Raw genomic sequence first — 16,277 nt, forward strand, 5'->3', positions numbered from 1 at the left:
AACTCCCAGGCTCTCCTTTCCTCCCTTTTAGAAGATACATATTCCCTCTCTTTCTGATGTGTTTTGAACTGTTTCTTGTCCTCTGGAGGACTCTCTTTGAGTATATTGGCCTTTGGGCAGTTCTCTGAGGAGCTGAAGGCGGCTGTCCCTGCCCCAGGCCTTGTTGGAGCCAGCAGGGTCTGGGACATGCAGGGTTGGGGCTGTTCCCACCACTGCGCAGAGGTAGCTGAATGCAGGTACCCAAGTGGCTCTTGACAGAACTGAAGCGAACTCTCATGCTGTCTGAAAGTACAGTTTTGCTGAGCTAGCTGTGGGGGGTGCACCTTGTTTTCATAGTGCTGTGCCTTAGCGGATGAATATACTTGAAGCTTTGCAGGAAAAAAGATCAGGCCTCTTTTGGTCTGTCCATGGCATTTTTTAATCCTCATATCGGATCAAGTCTCTAGATAACTGATTATAGTCTTAGCCTGCTGTARTCGACTGAAATATTCTGCCTGTAGTTGACTGAAATATTCTGCCTCTGCTATCTTAGTGTACAGCCTCTTCTTCACCTTGGGTCCTCAGTGCTTTGCTCCCCCCTGCCTCAGTACTCTACGTTTTAAAATTGACAGCACTGTGTGGAGGGGTTACCAGGCTGCTTAGTCAGGGGAATGGAGAAGCATGCATGAGAAGAGAAAAGGAACTTGGCTTGTTTGTCCACTTACAAGCTGTACTTGTTTCTTTAATTCTCTCAAAATTGCACCCCTCTTCAACCTCAAAATACAAGCATGTATATATGCATATATAATTATTTACATCAAGCATGTGCTGCCTTTGCAACAGAACCTGTTGTGTCTGGTCAGGTGTTTAAAATCAGTAAACAATTAAAAGCTTTTACAATAAACAAAAACAAAGAAGCCACACCAGCTGGTAAGCTAAGTAACTGGAACCAAATTAGGATGTATATATATTTTTTTACATTCTAAGAAGCTAACACTCTTGCAATTTTGAATAATTCACTTTTTTTTTTCTTTCTCACCATACGGAGAATTCTCTAAACTGCACAAAATTATGTTGAGTGTGAAAGCAGCATGCAGCTGATTCCAGTTTGTCAGGAAACTTGATTGTACTATGCACTCTGATAGCAGCTCCAGAACCAGTTGTGAATTTGCCTAACTGTCTTTATTAGAAAAATCTACGTGAGTTACTCTCAAATGGCAGGCACAAGTTTCATGTTTTTTGCGGGGAGATCTTTCCTGTGGCCTGCTTTTTGCTTTAATTTTAGTCCAGAGGGCCATTACATTGTGGCATTATTTTCTGCAGTGTCGCAGCTGTCTTCCTTTGTTCTGTGGTGCGTGTAACCAGTGCTTGAGAATTTGGCCTCGGTTCTGGCCAGCCATGTGCGGCTCCCTGCCTCACTCTTGCTGGTGCACACATTAAAAAAAAAAAAGTACAGGATAAGGGACACACCAGAAGTCTGTGGAGCTTAAGGTAACTAAGATCGTGATATAGCTTAATGCTTGAGGCTATACTGTTCTCAGAGTGCAATTCTGTGATGCAGCTGAGGCAACCGTAACCAGGTCCAGGCTGCTAGTGGAAAGTACGGCGCTGCTTGCCTTGCCCACCTTGTGTGCCTTCTGCTTCCCCTGGGCTGGCACTGGTGCTGACTCATCCCATGATGATCTAGTTTAGGGTACTCAGTTGGCAGACAATTATTAACTTATGTTGTCGTTTTTTTGCCAGCTTCGTTCCTTCACTGGCTTAAGAATAGAGCAGATGAGTGCCACGGTGTGTGGAAGAGGAGGGGAGCAAAAAGGCTTATTTCATCAATAGTGCAGTTAGATTTGCTAAGGCAAGTTTCAAGCATTTTAGAGAACAGGCAGGAAATATTTCTGTCTTCATTTGCAGGATTCATAGTTAAGTAAATATAACTTTGTGCTTTGATCTTCTCAGTCTGCAATGAGAATTTATATGAGATGTTGTTGAAATAAGTCTGGTAGGTTTGAGTTTTTCTGTAGAAATCTTTGATTATGGAACTTTCTGGGCTTTATGGCTTTATTGTGTTCTTTGTTGTGCAGAACTTGTCTTTGTTTCATTCACCATCAAACATTTTCTGGAAAACATGCATTATTTCAGTCTGAGTATTATTTTTAGTGTTCTTTTATTGATCACTCCTTAGGCTTTTTTATGGCTTTCAGAATAAGTTCTCCAAGGTAGTAACCTGGTTTAGACTGAGAATGAAATTATACCAGCATATTCTTACACAAATAATTTTGTTAGAAATCAGCTTTTTATGTTCTSAGCTCCTTTTGTTAGGCAGTTTTTGCTAGATCAACTAAAACTCCTGAAATCTGGCACCATGCAAAACATGGAAAGCCATATTTGTTGTCATGAGTATATTCAATCTTTCTATTTTTTTTTTCCTTTCTAGTTTAAGTTTATTTTGAGACTTAAAATGTGCTAGACCTAAGAGGAGGTAAAATCCATGTGTTTAAACTTCTTGTACTAGAATTACTACCTCAAAGAGATTTAGAGGGTTTAATTTTTTGATCTGCTGAGATTACTGGTACAAAACTGGTGTCCATAGATGTTTCCCAATGACTTTAAACTGTTCATTACCAAGTTACTTAAATCTGTCTCACGTGCTCAATCTCTACTGTTTGTGGAAAGCTTTTATTTTCTATGAATCAGGGAAAGTGTTGGACTGTTGATCTAAAAATACTATTTAGGAATTTGTAGTCATATTTAAAAATTTTYGTGTTAACATTTCATAGAGTTCAGTTTTGTTCTTGTCTTCCAATTTGCTTGTTTTGAGGCCACACTTTCTGACATACCTAAAAGTGGCATCACAAAGATGTGAGTGTTTTATACTCTTTAATGTACATACAGTTTAAATTCAAATTCACATCCATATATACATGCCTTGCATTAGATTTTTATTGTATAATGTTTTGTATACTAAAGGTGTTTAATTTGATCCCTAATATGCAAGACCTGATGCTGTTTTGACATGGGAACTTTATTAAGAATATTATGCTGGATTGTGCATATGTAATAAATGCTGGATGGCCTATCCATTACCATTTACCTCTTCCCCCCACCCCACCAATAACTCATTTCACTAACTGGGTTCATAATATGGCTCATGAATAAATTTGCYGTAATATGGCAAAACTAAGATGATGGTATCTTGGTATTTGGAGAAGTAGTAGTGCTGAGGAAGACTGGAAGAAGTCTTTAATCTAGTACTGCTAGTGGTGGTCATGTATTGTAAAAGAACCTGAATCTGGAATTGACATGTCAACATTGTGTTTTAAAATGCAGAACAAAAAATCTCTATCACAAAGAGTTTTTGGCTTTAACTTCTAGTGTAGAGGATCACAGCTATTTTCTGATCTGCTTTTATGAAGACTTAAAATGCTAATTATTTTATTTTTTATTTTTATTTTTTTAGGGTGCAATTTTCTTGGAAGGAGTAACAGTTAAATGTGTGACCCAGGTGACAACACAACCAAAGTTAGGAGGGATACAGCAAAAATGTCAGCAGTTCTGTGGATGGGAAGGGTATGAGAAGAATATTTACAGTTTGTTAATTTATACTATCTAGAAGTAAAGGTTATGTTTCTAGTTTTGCAGAACAAAAAAGCTCATTATAAAAAAGAAAAAAGACAATGAATTGCAGGTGAATTGCTACAAAAAACAAAGGAGCAGCCTCAGGAATGCTCAATAGTGAAACAAGTGAAGATCATACCTTCTCCGATGTAATAGAATGATCAACTGTTGAAATTAAGACACAAGATTCTAAAATTGCTTTTACACTGAGATTAATAAAATCTTTTCCTGTGAGTAGTTGCTATGCAAATTGCAACTGTAGTCTAGGCCAGTTATTTGTGTAAAATTTAATATTTATCCAAGCAATAGTCTTTTTCATACAACTGCAGTTACACTTTAGTCTTGAGGTATCGTATTCACTTTTAGTTCTTTAACATAGTTAAAGCCAACTTGAAATTGTGTCTAGTGTTAATAGGAATGCTGCTTTTAATGTTTCAGGCTGTAAACTTCTCTCCTTTTTTAAAGCAGAAGACTCGGGGAGTTGCTCATAGTTTTTTCTAACTTGCTGATGCTTATAGATTAGTTTTGAATTAAAATCTCTCTTCCACTGAAAATACAACTTTGAAGTTCTACATAATTCAGTTTTCTGTCTTGAACAAATACCTATGTTCTTATCAAAAAGCATGTGGATTCTCCTGCAAAATACCTTATTGGAGAAAATATTCTTATTGAAAATTAACCTTGCAGCAAGTCTACTACAAAGTATGACTTCTTTAAGTCTGATGTAAAAAATGCATTGCTTTCTGTGGCTACTCTTTGTAAAACATAAATAAACATGGTTCTTCTTTTAGGTCTGGATTCCCTGGAGCACAGCCTGTTTCCATGGACAAGCAAAATATTAAATTTTTAGAGCAGAAGCCATATAAAGTTAGCTGGAAAGCAGATGGCACTCGGTAAGTTTATTTTAAATGGAAAAAGAAAAAAACAGTAAATAGGGTAGACTGTATTTTCTCAAGAAAGCAAATTTGGTTGTACGATGGATAAAGTATATTCCAACAACAAAACTGACTTCAAAGTTTAATTTTTTTTTGTTGTCTTGGTACTCAACATTTACTGAAGTTTGTAGTCCAGTTTCTTTATAGCAGCTGTTCTGCAGACTGATGGTTAAATGTATGTACTCTTGTTCTTCTCCATAACCCTTGCCTGTCAGTCAGGCAAGACTCACTAGGTCTTAAAATAATTCCAGGTAACAGTAAGAATTTGTTAAGCTAAAGAATTTGTTACGTAAAAACTAAATTAAAACTCCTAGTTGATTCTTCAATGGCCAGCTCATATTAGAAATTTCATAGGTTTCTTTTATTCATAACGTGGTCCTTTATTCAAACTTGTGTCTCTGGTTGGTTAGAGAATTGGTAGCTTCATGTTCTCAGACTGGTTCTTGTACTTTCTTTGTAGAGGTGATGTTTTCTTGTAACAGATTACAACCTGATCAGATTGATGTGTTGAAGTTATTCAATGTTATTAATTCCAGTTTGAAACACATCCTTATGTTTAATATCTGTGGTTTTCTTTATGTTAGCATTTCAAAATAGAAAGCTTTATGTATTACCAAATACAGAATGGCAAGAGACTTAAGAAACTTTTCTCTGATTGTAACTGGTTATGTATCTATCTCAACAGGATGGAATTCACTTGTCTAAACRTTTGCATCTGGTGTCATTTTTAGGTATCACAGGATGCTCTGCCATGTCTCCAGCTGTTAGTATGGAATAGTGCAAGTTTCATACAGGCTTTGTGTCGTATTGGCCCCATCCTGAATCCTGAATGCATCTGAGCTATTTTGTGGTGTCTCAAATGCTACTAGATGCCTGTATTTGGGCAGCTAGTCCCACCCAATTGTGACTGATTGCTGTAATAAAAATTGTAATAGGATTTTAGGGACCAACTCATTTGACTTATTTTCTAGTTTATATTTTGCAAAACAGAAATATTTTGCCTTAAGAGAGTCTGAGGCATTGCATACAAAAATCATAAAATTATGGAAATGTTTGTTGAAGGGAATTTCTGATAGTTGTTTAATCTAACCTTCTGCATGAAGGAGGATTATTGCCAGCACTGCAGAAGGTTAACTGTGGCTTCTAGTCAAGTCTTGAAAACCAGTGACAGTGATCTAATCAGTGGCAAGGATTACACAGCCTCTGGATAATCTGTTCAGTGCTGCACCAGCCACCCAGGAAGGAAGTTGAACATCTCTCTGCACCCCAGTATCTAAAGTGAACCTTCTAAGAAACAATTTGTAGCCATAGCGTTTTGCATCATTTGGCACTACTGAGAAGAGTTTGGACTCTGTCTTTAACTTATCCTTCAGAAACTTGTAGACTAACATTACATCACTGCTTAGCATCCTCCTGCCTCTCCTTGCAGRTCATGTCCTTTAGGCTCCTGACAATCTTTATAGCTTTGTACTGAAGCTTTTTTCAATTTCTTTACATCCTTCTAGGATCAGGGTCTCAAGAATGCATGTAGGACTGTGGAGTGGCTTACCAATGCTGAGCAGAAGGAGTTAATAAGTACTTTGATCTGCTGGCCACATTCCTCTAATGTAGCCCTGTATACAGAGCCTCTTGTTTAGTGACGAGAGCACACCGTTGGCTTATATTTAGCTTGGTGTCCACTGTACCTAAGCAGCCGTACTGAAAAGGGCTGGGAGTCAGCTGGTTACACTTGCAAAAATAGTAAAATTATTTCTCAATATACAAGTCAGAGAATTACTTCCACAGTATGAGTGATGGGAGTAAAACACCAGCAGCAGAATGCTAATAAACAAGGAATTCCTGTTTTTACTACCTTACAACTTCTACAGCTGCAGTTACCTTTTTGCAATTTTAGTATTTCAACAATTACTTTAGCATTAACAAAATCTAATGATTTTGATCACAATCACTGAATCCTCAGCTTTGTGAGGATTATGATGAAATGTGCTGTGTTAGCTGTTGATTTATTGAATGTTGTTGCTAGTGTAGGTTCAGCAATAGTTTTAAATGTTTTAGTAAATGCAGTCAATATTGGATAACTCCTGCCATGACTGGGCATCACCTTCCCTATATTGGTTGGAACCAGAGCCCCCTAAAAGATGAAAGAAATTTAGCCTCTTAAGAACAGTGCATCGTGTGTGATGCATCCTCCGAGACAGGGACTCAAGGTGATTAGTTTGTGAGACTCTGATWTGAACATCTTTTACAGCGTTTCCTTTCTTTGCTTTCAGTCATGGAGGGAAAAAGTCATGTYGCACAGGTTTTTTTCTTCTCATCTTCCCCTTCCCCCCATAACTTTGGTGAGGGATAGAACATAYTTGCTGTTCCAATGTGGTGTTACAGGAAATCACATAAAGATACTGTGGAGATACTGTGACTTCCTATAAGCAAATCTTCTGCAAATAAAATTCCTTATTTTCATAGGACATGTATTTTGAATATTTTAGTAGGTCTAAACATTTTTGCAATTAAAACTATTCTCTTGAGGTTTTGGAACTGTCATAAGCAGAGATTGAAAATTCTATTTTATTTCAGTGTTTCTATTTTCAAAACTAAAATAAAGAGTCTCAGGTATTAATGGAAATAGCCTTAATCTATCTCTAAGTAGCATTCAGATCACAATTTTTCTTTTGACTGTGGGCATTACTGTGAAGTAATTGATAATGGCATTTATTACATCATGTAATAATATTTCAACAGTAGGAAGAATTTAAATAATGTRGTATTTTTCATTCATTTCAATAGTTTGATTTTTATTTCTAAAATATATTCTTCACATATGATAATATTAAAGCAATTGTAATCTGTGCTGAGGGGAGTAATTTCATTTGCTCGAAGTGAATAAAAATTAAATATCCTTTTAATCTGCTTTGACTTCATCAGAAAAAGTGAGGTTATAATTAACGTGCATGTGGTAAGAAAAGGACTGTTACATTCATTTCTGCTTAGTGTTTTAGACTAGCACACATGCACAAGTTAGAAAGCATCAGTTACATGAATGAGATGTCTGCTTTCAGAAAGAGGAGGTCAGGATTTGTGTTTTTACTGGTAAAGACTGGTGGTTTTGTGTATTGACGTAGGTAAAAACTGTTTGGTTTTAGCACTGTGTARTGGAAAGCATACTTCCTTTCATCCCTTTCATATCCTGAGACAAAGTTTTGATGCTAAACCAACGAATGGTATAAGTTGTCTTCTAGAATTTTTCTAAATTCGTATGCTCTCTGTATTTGAATGGTTTATTAGCTTGGGCAGAGCATGATGTGAAAGTAAAAGCAAGCTCACAGTCTATTGCGTCCAAGCATTAGGAGCTGGCTGGGAATATTGAGCTTATTAACATTGACTAACAGTATGCACAACCACAAGAGAAATACGATGCAGACGTTCTCAGAAAGCCAGGTTATAGAAATAGGTTGTTGGGAGATCTGGGCTTATTCTCAGAGCAGTACAGGTGCATTGAAATGCTGCTGAGCCTAAACACACAAACCCAGCCAACTTAAACTGACCACCCAGGGAGCCAGATGGGAATCTTTGCACTCATTATGCAATTAATCTACATTCCAGATATACTGCTCATGACATTTACTTGTGAAACTATGAAAATATTGTTTACAAATTATTAGTGTCCTTGATGGGTGAGATATTGGCATTGGTAATCTTTGTCTTTTTTGGAATATCTGTCCTGAAGGAAGCCTTTGTTTTAGAGACTGATTTACAGTTACTTTTGTATGTAGTAAAGGCATTAGTTTATGAAAATGCTTTAGAAAAATCTAAATGTACTGCTTCTACAAATAGAAATAGCAGAAAATAATTTTATGTTTTAAAAATAGTTTATCTATAGAAAGCCATTTGGTATTAATCGAAAAAAAAGATTCATCTGCAATGCCTCTTGTGTGCTTTTTCACTAGCGAATGTTGTGTTCAAAACCCTGGGTCCTTGGTTAGTATAGTTTGATAAGATTTGGAGCAAATTTTAAGAGGACGTAAAGAAGTTAATTAGTGCAGTGCTGTAGGGTTGTAAACTATTTTCTTTCACATTTCCTTTTGTGTTCCTGTTTTCATTATGAAAAATATTTTGATATCATATATTTTATGTTTTTCTTTTGTAAAATTGAAGTCTTATAGAATATTCTTATTTTCTTATTCAAGCATATGGGATGCATACATTGGGAACAGTGAAATAATTGTATATAAAATAGTAGTGTACCTAGAAGACTGCCTTTTGTGAAAGAAATTAAATTGGGTATGTAATTTTGTATAATAATAGTTTTTAAATATTTTGGACATTACCTCCTGTATTTTTGACATTTTAGACTGCTATCTAAACAGAATAGATTTTGAAGAGTAGAACTGAGGAAACTAAATAGTTCTGTTGAATTTTCTTTATACAGATCATAAGGCAACTTAAAGCTGAATGTGGAGGTGCACAGACTGATAGGTATATTCAGAGAAGAGTGCTACAGAGATCCAGTATTAATGAAACTGAGCTGAAGGAGTGTGGTAAAAGAAAGATTACAGATGAAAACTTCATCTACCATTTGGACATTTAGACAGTGTGTCATGATAGCTATCCTAGTCAACAATGAAAAATGATTATAGCAATTTTTACTTTGGACATAATTCCAAAAACTCTCCAGAGATTTAGGCTCCTTTTACAATTAAACAGGTTTTCATTAATTATTCAGAATGCTTGTGTTGATAGTCATAATTTTCCTGAATTTAATATTAAGGCAGAGTGGAGATTTGTTTACTGATCTCCTGCTATTCTGAAACTATTCTGTAAGTGTGTTTTAATATAACAGTCTGATATAACAGCTTGCCTATTACAAAATTATTTGACTTGCAGGCTTTAGTCTTTCTCCTTTAAAGAGTACTACTGTTTCATCAACCTGATTGGATTTTTATGGAAGACTTGCATAGACTCTTATAGAATCTATGTAGTCTCTTATATTGACTTACGGAAATGTAGATATTTAACCAAAAACCTTATTTCGTACTTTCTCGCTTAAATAAAACATTCTGGTTAAGAAAAATAGTTGTTCAGCTTAGCCAAACTTCTTACATTCCACCATTGTTAAAATGTGTGTTTTATTACTGCCACAGTAGTTTTCTCAAGAGATTCCATGGTTAAGCCCTTTTTGTAGGTTGTCTTAAACTGGTATATAATGTTAGTAATTTCCCTGAGGACTTTTTTTTTTTTTTTTTTTTTTAGGGATCTATTTTTCCTAATGATTTCATCTGGAGCTGAATTTTTACCTTTATGGTTTTAAGAGCTGTGTTTTACAGTGGTAAAACAGTGCATGTTTCTTGCTTTCTTAGTATGGCCTTATTTTTCTTCCCCTAATTAAAAAAAAAAATCATAAAAGTGCTGTTTAACATTTTGCATTGTCTAAATAGTGTGTAATTGATTAGTTAAATTATTTGACCATAGTTCAGTCTTAAAGTATTTTGAGGGATTTTAGTTGGAGTAGCATCATATACATGTGTGTAAATAGTTTGAGTCTGATTTGGGTAGAAACTCATCTTCCTTCAGTCTCATGGAGATCAGAGTTCAAAAACTTCTGGATTGTCCTTACCTAGTCTGTACTGATTCCCTGTGTATGTCTGCACTGGTGTTTCCGCTTGTTGCTTGCCTTGTTTCAGAGCCCTTGTTCCACAAGCATCTCCACTGCACATCACCTTGTTCTCGCTGGAGCAAGCCAATGTCTTTGCTCCAAAAGGAAACTCAAATACATTTATCTGGATAGTTTGGTCCAATTTTTAGCATAAGCAAGCAGTATGGATAAATACTTGTCTCTTCTTGCCTTACTTGAAGGCAGTCCTTCAGTTTTAGTCTTGCACTCTCAAATACTCCTGAATGCTGTATGCAAGGCATACAGCGGTATGCCTTAGTATGTAGTATGTACCCATAGCACGTGGTATAAAAAACAGCACTCTGGGGGTACAGCTTTCTCGTCATTTTATACCATTCTAAAATGAAAAATGACAGCAAATGTTTCAGGACTGTCATGCCTCCATGGGTGTAAAGAAGTGTATGAGAAAGTCCTGATGTGTAACCTGGTAGGTACTGAAGGCTGTTAAGATCTGATCTCGTTTTCTCCTCTTTCTTTAGAGAGGGACTGTGACAAGGGTGAGCTGCGCGCTACATACGGTGCTCCATGGAGCACTAGTAGGATGTGGCATGGAAGAGATGTTCACAGTTTGTCTGCAGCTGTGGGAGGTATCTAAGCTCCCACTGTAGTCAGTGCCTTCTACAGAGTGTTTCAGTTGGGCTTGCAGCAGGTATTTTGTGACTGATTTTCTGAATAGCTCAAGGTTTCATTTTCTGGGTTGGCTGGATCTCATGAGCTATGATAGTAACTTATCAAGCTTATGTGTAAACACATACATGCGTTCAACTCAGATATAGACAATTGAACTTTGAATTAAAAAAGCTTTGTAGTTCACTTAACATTGTGACCCTTTGGAAGAGTATTCARTTTGTGCCAATTATTTGCACATATGTAAATATTATATGTAAGCCGTTCATTTCTGAGGAAAAAAAMCACTTCTTAATTAAAAAAGTCTCTGCAGCTATTTTGCTTGGATGGTGTGAATTCTGTACTGTACATTTAACAGAACAGTTGTTAAACCTCTGATGTCTTAAAATATTTTAATCCTGATCTATTCACGAGGCACAGAAATTTAAAGGGCAAATTGAAAAATTTCCCGTACTAAAATGATGCCTTTTAGCTTTGTTAATACAAGTATATGCTGTACGTTAGCAGTAGCTACAATCTATAAATGGCTTTACAAATGCATCAGTTTTTGTAGGGCTAGGCTTCGGACATAGCAGTTGCTATCAGGATCAGAAAGTTGTTAYAGTATGTTCCAGGCATACTGCACGACTCCGTTACCAACTTTGTACTGTAAAGTGATTAGCCCAGGTGGTTAGCGGCTYGCCTATATCCCTTGATGCATGTCTCATTAATAATGTTTGTAGCAGATGTTTTGTTCTAATGAGTGGAGCTGAATATTCAAGCAGGAATAGTGTAGGTAAGGTGTGAGACACTGATTTTCAGAAAAAGACTATTACCACTAAGAATAAAAAGCTTTTACATGTYTATAGAGTAATTCAAAGTAATACTATCAAACAGAACTATATTTTAAAATGTTAAAATGTGACCTGAACAAGATGCAAACTGTTAACAGCTTTAATAATTTTCCTAAATTTGTGTGGGTACCTTTTGTTTTTCACATCTGTACACATTCAATTTTAATTAGAAAAAAAAGTCTTCGTACTAACATGATGGGGGTGTGATCAAGAAGTGTTTTACACTCTTGTGTAAAGGTACACTAAATGTTTGCATTTAGATCTTTGTAAACCATGAAATTCATATGAACATTTTTCAAATACAGTAGCATTTGGCAAACACTACCTGTTCTGCATTTCTTTAAATAGCTGCCTTGCCATAATTGAACAGTGATAGTAGGGCTTTGAGATTTGACAGATGGCTTTGGTTTTGGTGCTAACAAGAAGGTTTAGGGCCATTTGTCACCGAAAAACATCAGCAAAGAGCTTTTTTTCAGATATGAATCTCACCTTTCTGAGGGGCTCATTTCTGGCCCTAGATGGATAATGTATCAGTGAATTATGTATTTCATTTTGGGTGTCTTGTTRTGTAGTTTTCTGGGTTATACTTTTTGCCAGTCTTGGCATCAGGAAGGAAAATTTGTCTCACAGTGATGTGATGGAGTGAAGACTTCACACTAGACTCATCTGGGCACTTTCATACCACACCTTCCCTCCTGTTCTCTTTGTCTTTCTCCCTCCTCTAACTCCCATCTTAAAAATACGCACTTTAAATATTTACCAACTTTTTGCACTATTGATTGGTAATGCTGTGTAGCTCTTACTCTGTTGGGGCATGAAGTTATGGTCTGAAGTTTTAAAGAACAAGTGTTCAGAGGTTTGGATTTGAGCTTGTACTGAATGGACTTTTCAGAAACAAATGCTTTTATTATAGGAGTGGCAGGTTTTGTGAACAGCTAGAATTTAACTCAAGTGGTTGGATTCCAAGCTAAATAAGCTTTATTCAAAGCACATGCTTATGTAACTGAGCAATGTGCAAAACCTCAATTGCTGAGTTGCTACATGTTGTTCATGTGTGTATAGGATAGTTGCTGTTCAAACATGGGTTATTATTTTCACTGAGTATCTCRAAGAAGTAGTTGTAAGAGTTTTTCTGTTATACCTATCAGACTGTCAAATAGGATGACGTTTGAAGAGATGTCATGAAATAGAAACCTTAGTTAAAATGGTAAAGTAARTGTTGTGGTTTCCTTATTCCTAACTCTGCACCACCTTGTTGTATCCTACAATTTTAGGTCTTTATTAAGTACTTTTTGTTTACATTGTCCTTGCTTTTAACTATTAGGCAGTGTAGTTCAAGAAGAAACAAACTTGCATGTGTTTAAACTATTTCTGTAGTTCTGCTTCCACAGTTGGAGGAACCTTGGTTTAGGATGAGTCTGGAATCCACAGAGGATTTATTTTGCTGAATTTATGTTGAAGCTGGAATCCACAGAGGATTTGTTTTGCTGAGTTTATGTTGAAGAACATATTTAATTTGGAGGTAGCATCTGTTCTGTTTGGAAAAATGAAGTTGTGGAATTCACTGAAATAGTTGTAATAAAGCTTTTTTTATCCCTCCAGTCTAGTGTAAAAGCTATAAATAGCTTTTATAGCCTATAATACTAATCATTGTGGAGCACCTGCAGTTTAGCTCTGAATTATGAGATGATGATGTTACAGTCTTAAGCTTCTGCTAAAGCATGTAAGGCTCACATCTGTCAGTTCTAAAGTTGAGAGTAGTTTAGCTTTTTACTGGATTCTAGATTGTAAAGTGATGCTTGTTTTTCTTTCAAAACTTGCACTGCTTGATTTATGTTTTTTGAGAGGAAAAAAACTATATAAGCTACCTTTTCTAGTGATTGCTGAAAAGAGCAGTAAGAGTGCAGTTCATAGATGGTGGAACACTCTAAAATMAATTTTCATTTTCAAAAAAGCAGATATCTGATTCATGGTTTTATATATTGTATTTAGGTAGGCAAGGAAGACAAGATGGGAGGACGAAGCAGGCAAGATATATTTTTTGAGTAGAAAGTGGTTTTTTGTTCTTTTTTGTTTTTGTTTGGTAGACTGAGTATATGAGTTTTCACTCACTCTGCATTTTAATAGTTATCCCTAATGTACTGCGCAATAAACTTATGATTAGATTTCTTTGAGATCGGCCTGTTTCCTAGATAGAGACAGAAATTGGGAATATTATATTGTTACTTGAATTTTTATTTAAGAGTGGGAAAAAAAAAACTTTGATAATTTGAGGTAAAATTAAGGGCACTTTCAACATATTAAGTTTGTACCCCCTGTCTCAAAGTAAAGAATCTCCAGCACAAAGTTGCCTTCGTCATCTCTACCTGATAGGACATGTTGTCCTTTTTTACTCTCCTGTGTGTTCTACGGGAATGAAAGCAGACCTGGACTTTCTGGAGGTCTTGCAACAGAATAGAATTTATCATTTTTTTGGTAGTCAGACTCATGGGAGTAACCGGATCACACATTAATTTTGTTTGTTGACTGTGTTAATTATGAACGAGGCAAAGTCTTTCTTAATTGAAAGACTGTAGGGCAAATGAGACAGCACAGTGCATCATAAGGTGAAACTTTATACTTACAACTGCTGTATATAATTACTGTTGGTCCTAAGAAGGAAATACTGTGCTTTAAAACAGAGATGTATATTATAGGCTGTGGTATTAGTTTCATGGCTGTTGTGCTAGATTATGCTTCTGAAATTGTTTTTTTACCTGCATTTGGAGTAGATGGTGTTTTTATTTATTTATTATGAAGGCACATCTATATTACTTTCCTTCTCTTCTGTCCTCTGGCACCTGTCTTTCAAGTCTTTGAATTAATGTAGAGAAATGAATAAATAGGTATGACAAAATATATCATCCTCAATTTTGATTTGAATCAACTTGAATGGCCAAAGAAGGTGTGTTCTTACTCTAGATGGTTTACGGATTTTCATTTATATGTACCTACGACACAGTCAAGACTCAAGGGTGTTAACAATGAAATGAAGGAGTAGAATGATACTGTTGGTTTGGTGTTGCTTTCCTTGGCGGCTAAGAAGTGCTGTTGGTATGATAGCATACCGTTGAAAGGATGTGTTTTTGTATCTGTGAAATACCAGACTTGATGCTTTGTAATTTTGAAGAGTAACTTAAGTCTTTTGAAAAGTACTACTTAACTAATTATTCATATAAGWCTGAATATTTGGACAGGTTGTCTACTAAGCAAGCTCTTTTGATTATAAAGATTAAATATATTAAAATGCAGTAGTTCGTGTTATGAATACTAATCTTAGAGTATTCAAATGTAGTCCTAAAATGTAGTCCTGAAGTGTTCTAATTAGATCAAGATAAATGGTGTGCCTATGTGTATACCTGACATCCAAGCTGTGTGCATCAGCGATTGCTCCCCCCTCACCTTTTCTTTTCTCATAGGCCATTTTGGGAAGTGGAACACTGTGTCCTATGCTGCTGGCTCTGGTGGGGTGGGGGGACTCTGGGCACGTTCATGAAGTGTAACTTACTAAGCTTGCTCAGAGAAGAATGAAATTCAGTCTGTAAAGTAAACCTACATAAATATTTAGGGCAGCATAAATATTTAGGGCAGCACTTTTCACTTCTTCCAACCTGTGAGCACAAGTGACAGTTCTGCTCTTCTGTGGCTTATGTCATATACATAGACTGAATAGATCTAGCATAAATTCTGGCATTGATCAGTTCAGAGTTAAGAGTGCCTGCTTTTTCAGTGTTGTGATACTTCTTTTCAAAAGGAGTTACATTATGGACCTTTTGTGAGACACTTCATGATTCTCCTGTTTGGGAAAGGAACTGCTTGTTGACTGAAGCTGAATTCATTTATGCCATGAGTATACATCTGCATAGCACCTTCTTTTGCATTTTTGAGGCCTTTGATTCAGGCGTGAATTTCCCTCTAAATCTGCAAGATATTTTCAGAATAAAATTTGCAGAGAAGGGATGTAGTCAAAGTTCAAGAAAGCTTGAAGCTGAATTATTTGCAATAAATATTAATATTTATTTTTGGTAAGAGAATCCAGTGGTTCATTGCAGCTTGAGATACCAGGTAAATGGAACACATGATTAGCTTTTTCAAAGAAGTAATCAGAGCATTTACATTGAATAAGAATTGAGAGGATAATTTTAGAAGACKTAAGGAAATTTTTTTTGGGCAGTTGTTTTCTGATGGTGTTCCTCCACAGGATATAGAAATCTAGTTTAGTATGTAGCTGGCCACTCAGCATTATTAAAACTCAGGTAACGCAAAATGAATCTATTAAAAAAAAAAAAAAATCTGGTAGTACACAAATTATAGATCTGGGTCACATCTTGTCTAGTTAGTTAACTACTCTTCCTCTGTTTTGAACATTGGATACTTTATATGAACTATAAGAATCCTCAGTGTATATTAGCTATAGATAAATGTACTGTTTGTTGTAGGTCAAATCATGAATAACAAGATGACTAATTTTAGCCCACAAGGTTTAATATCCTTTAAGAAAGAAACAAAAAATGTGCAGCACTCTGACTTAATTAAAACCCTGGATGGCTGTCAAGAATACTATTCACTGTAACTGGAGGGTCT

The 16,277-nt window shown here is 35.9% G+C and overlaps 1 protein-coding gene across 1 annotated transcript in view; it reads left to right on the forward strand.

Annotated features, from left to right (window-relative positions):
- The window catches only part of RNGTT (RNA guanylyltransferase and 5'-phosphatase), a 189,205-nt gene that overhangs the window by 17,685 nt on the left and 155,243 nt on the right, over positions 1 to 16,277 (forward strand). Inside the window, exons 6-7 of the mRNA XM_085318674.1 lie at positions 3,434 to 3,543; positions 4,383 to 4,484. Of these exons, the coding sequence (XP_085174800.1) occupies positions 3,434 to 3,543; positions 4,383 to 4,484 (212 nt within the window). The remainder of the gene's footprint in view (positions 1 to 3,433; positions 3,544 to 4,382; positions 4,485 to 16,277) is intronic.

This window comes from Rhea americana, unplaced genomic scaffold, assembly GCF_003343005.1.
Source record: "Rhea americana isolate MKP2758 unplaced genomic scaffold, rheAme1 scaffold_55, whole genome shotgun sequence".
Lineage (NCBI taxonomy): Eukaryota > Metazoa > Chordata > Aves > Rheiformes > Rheidae > Rhea > Rhea americana.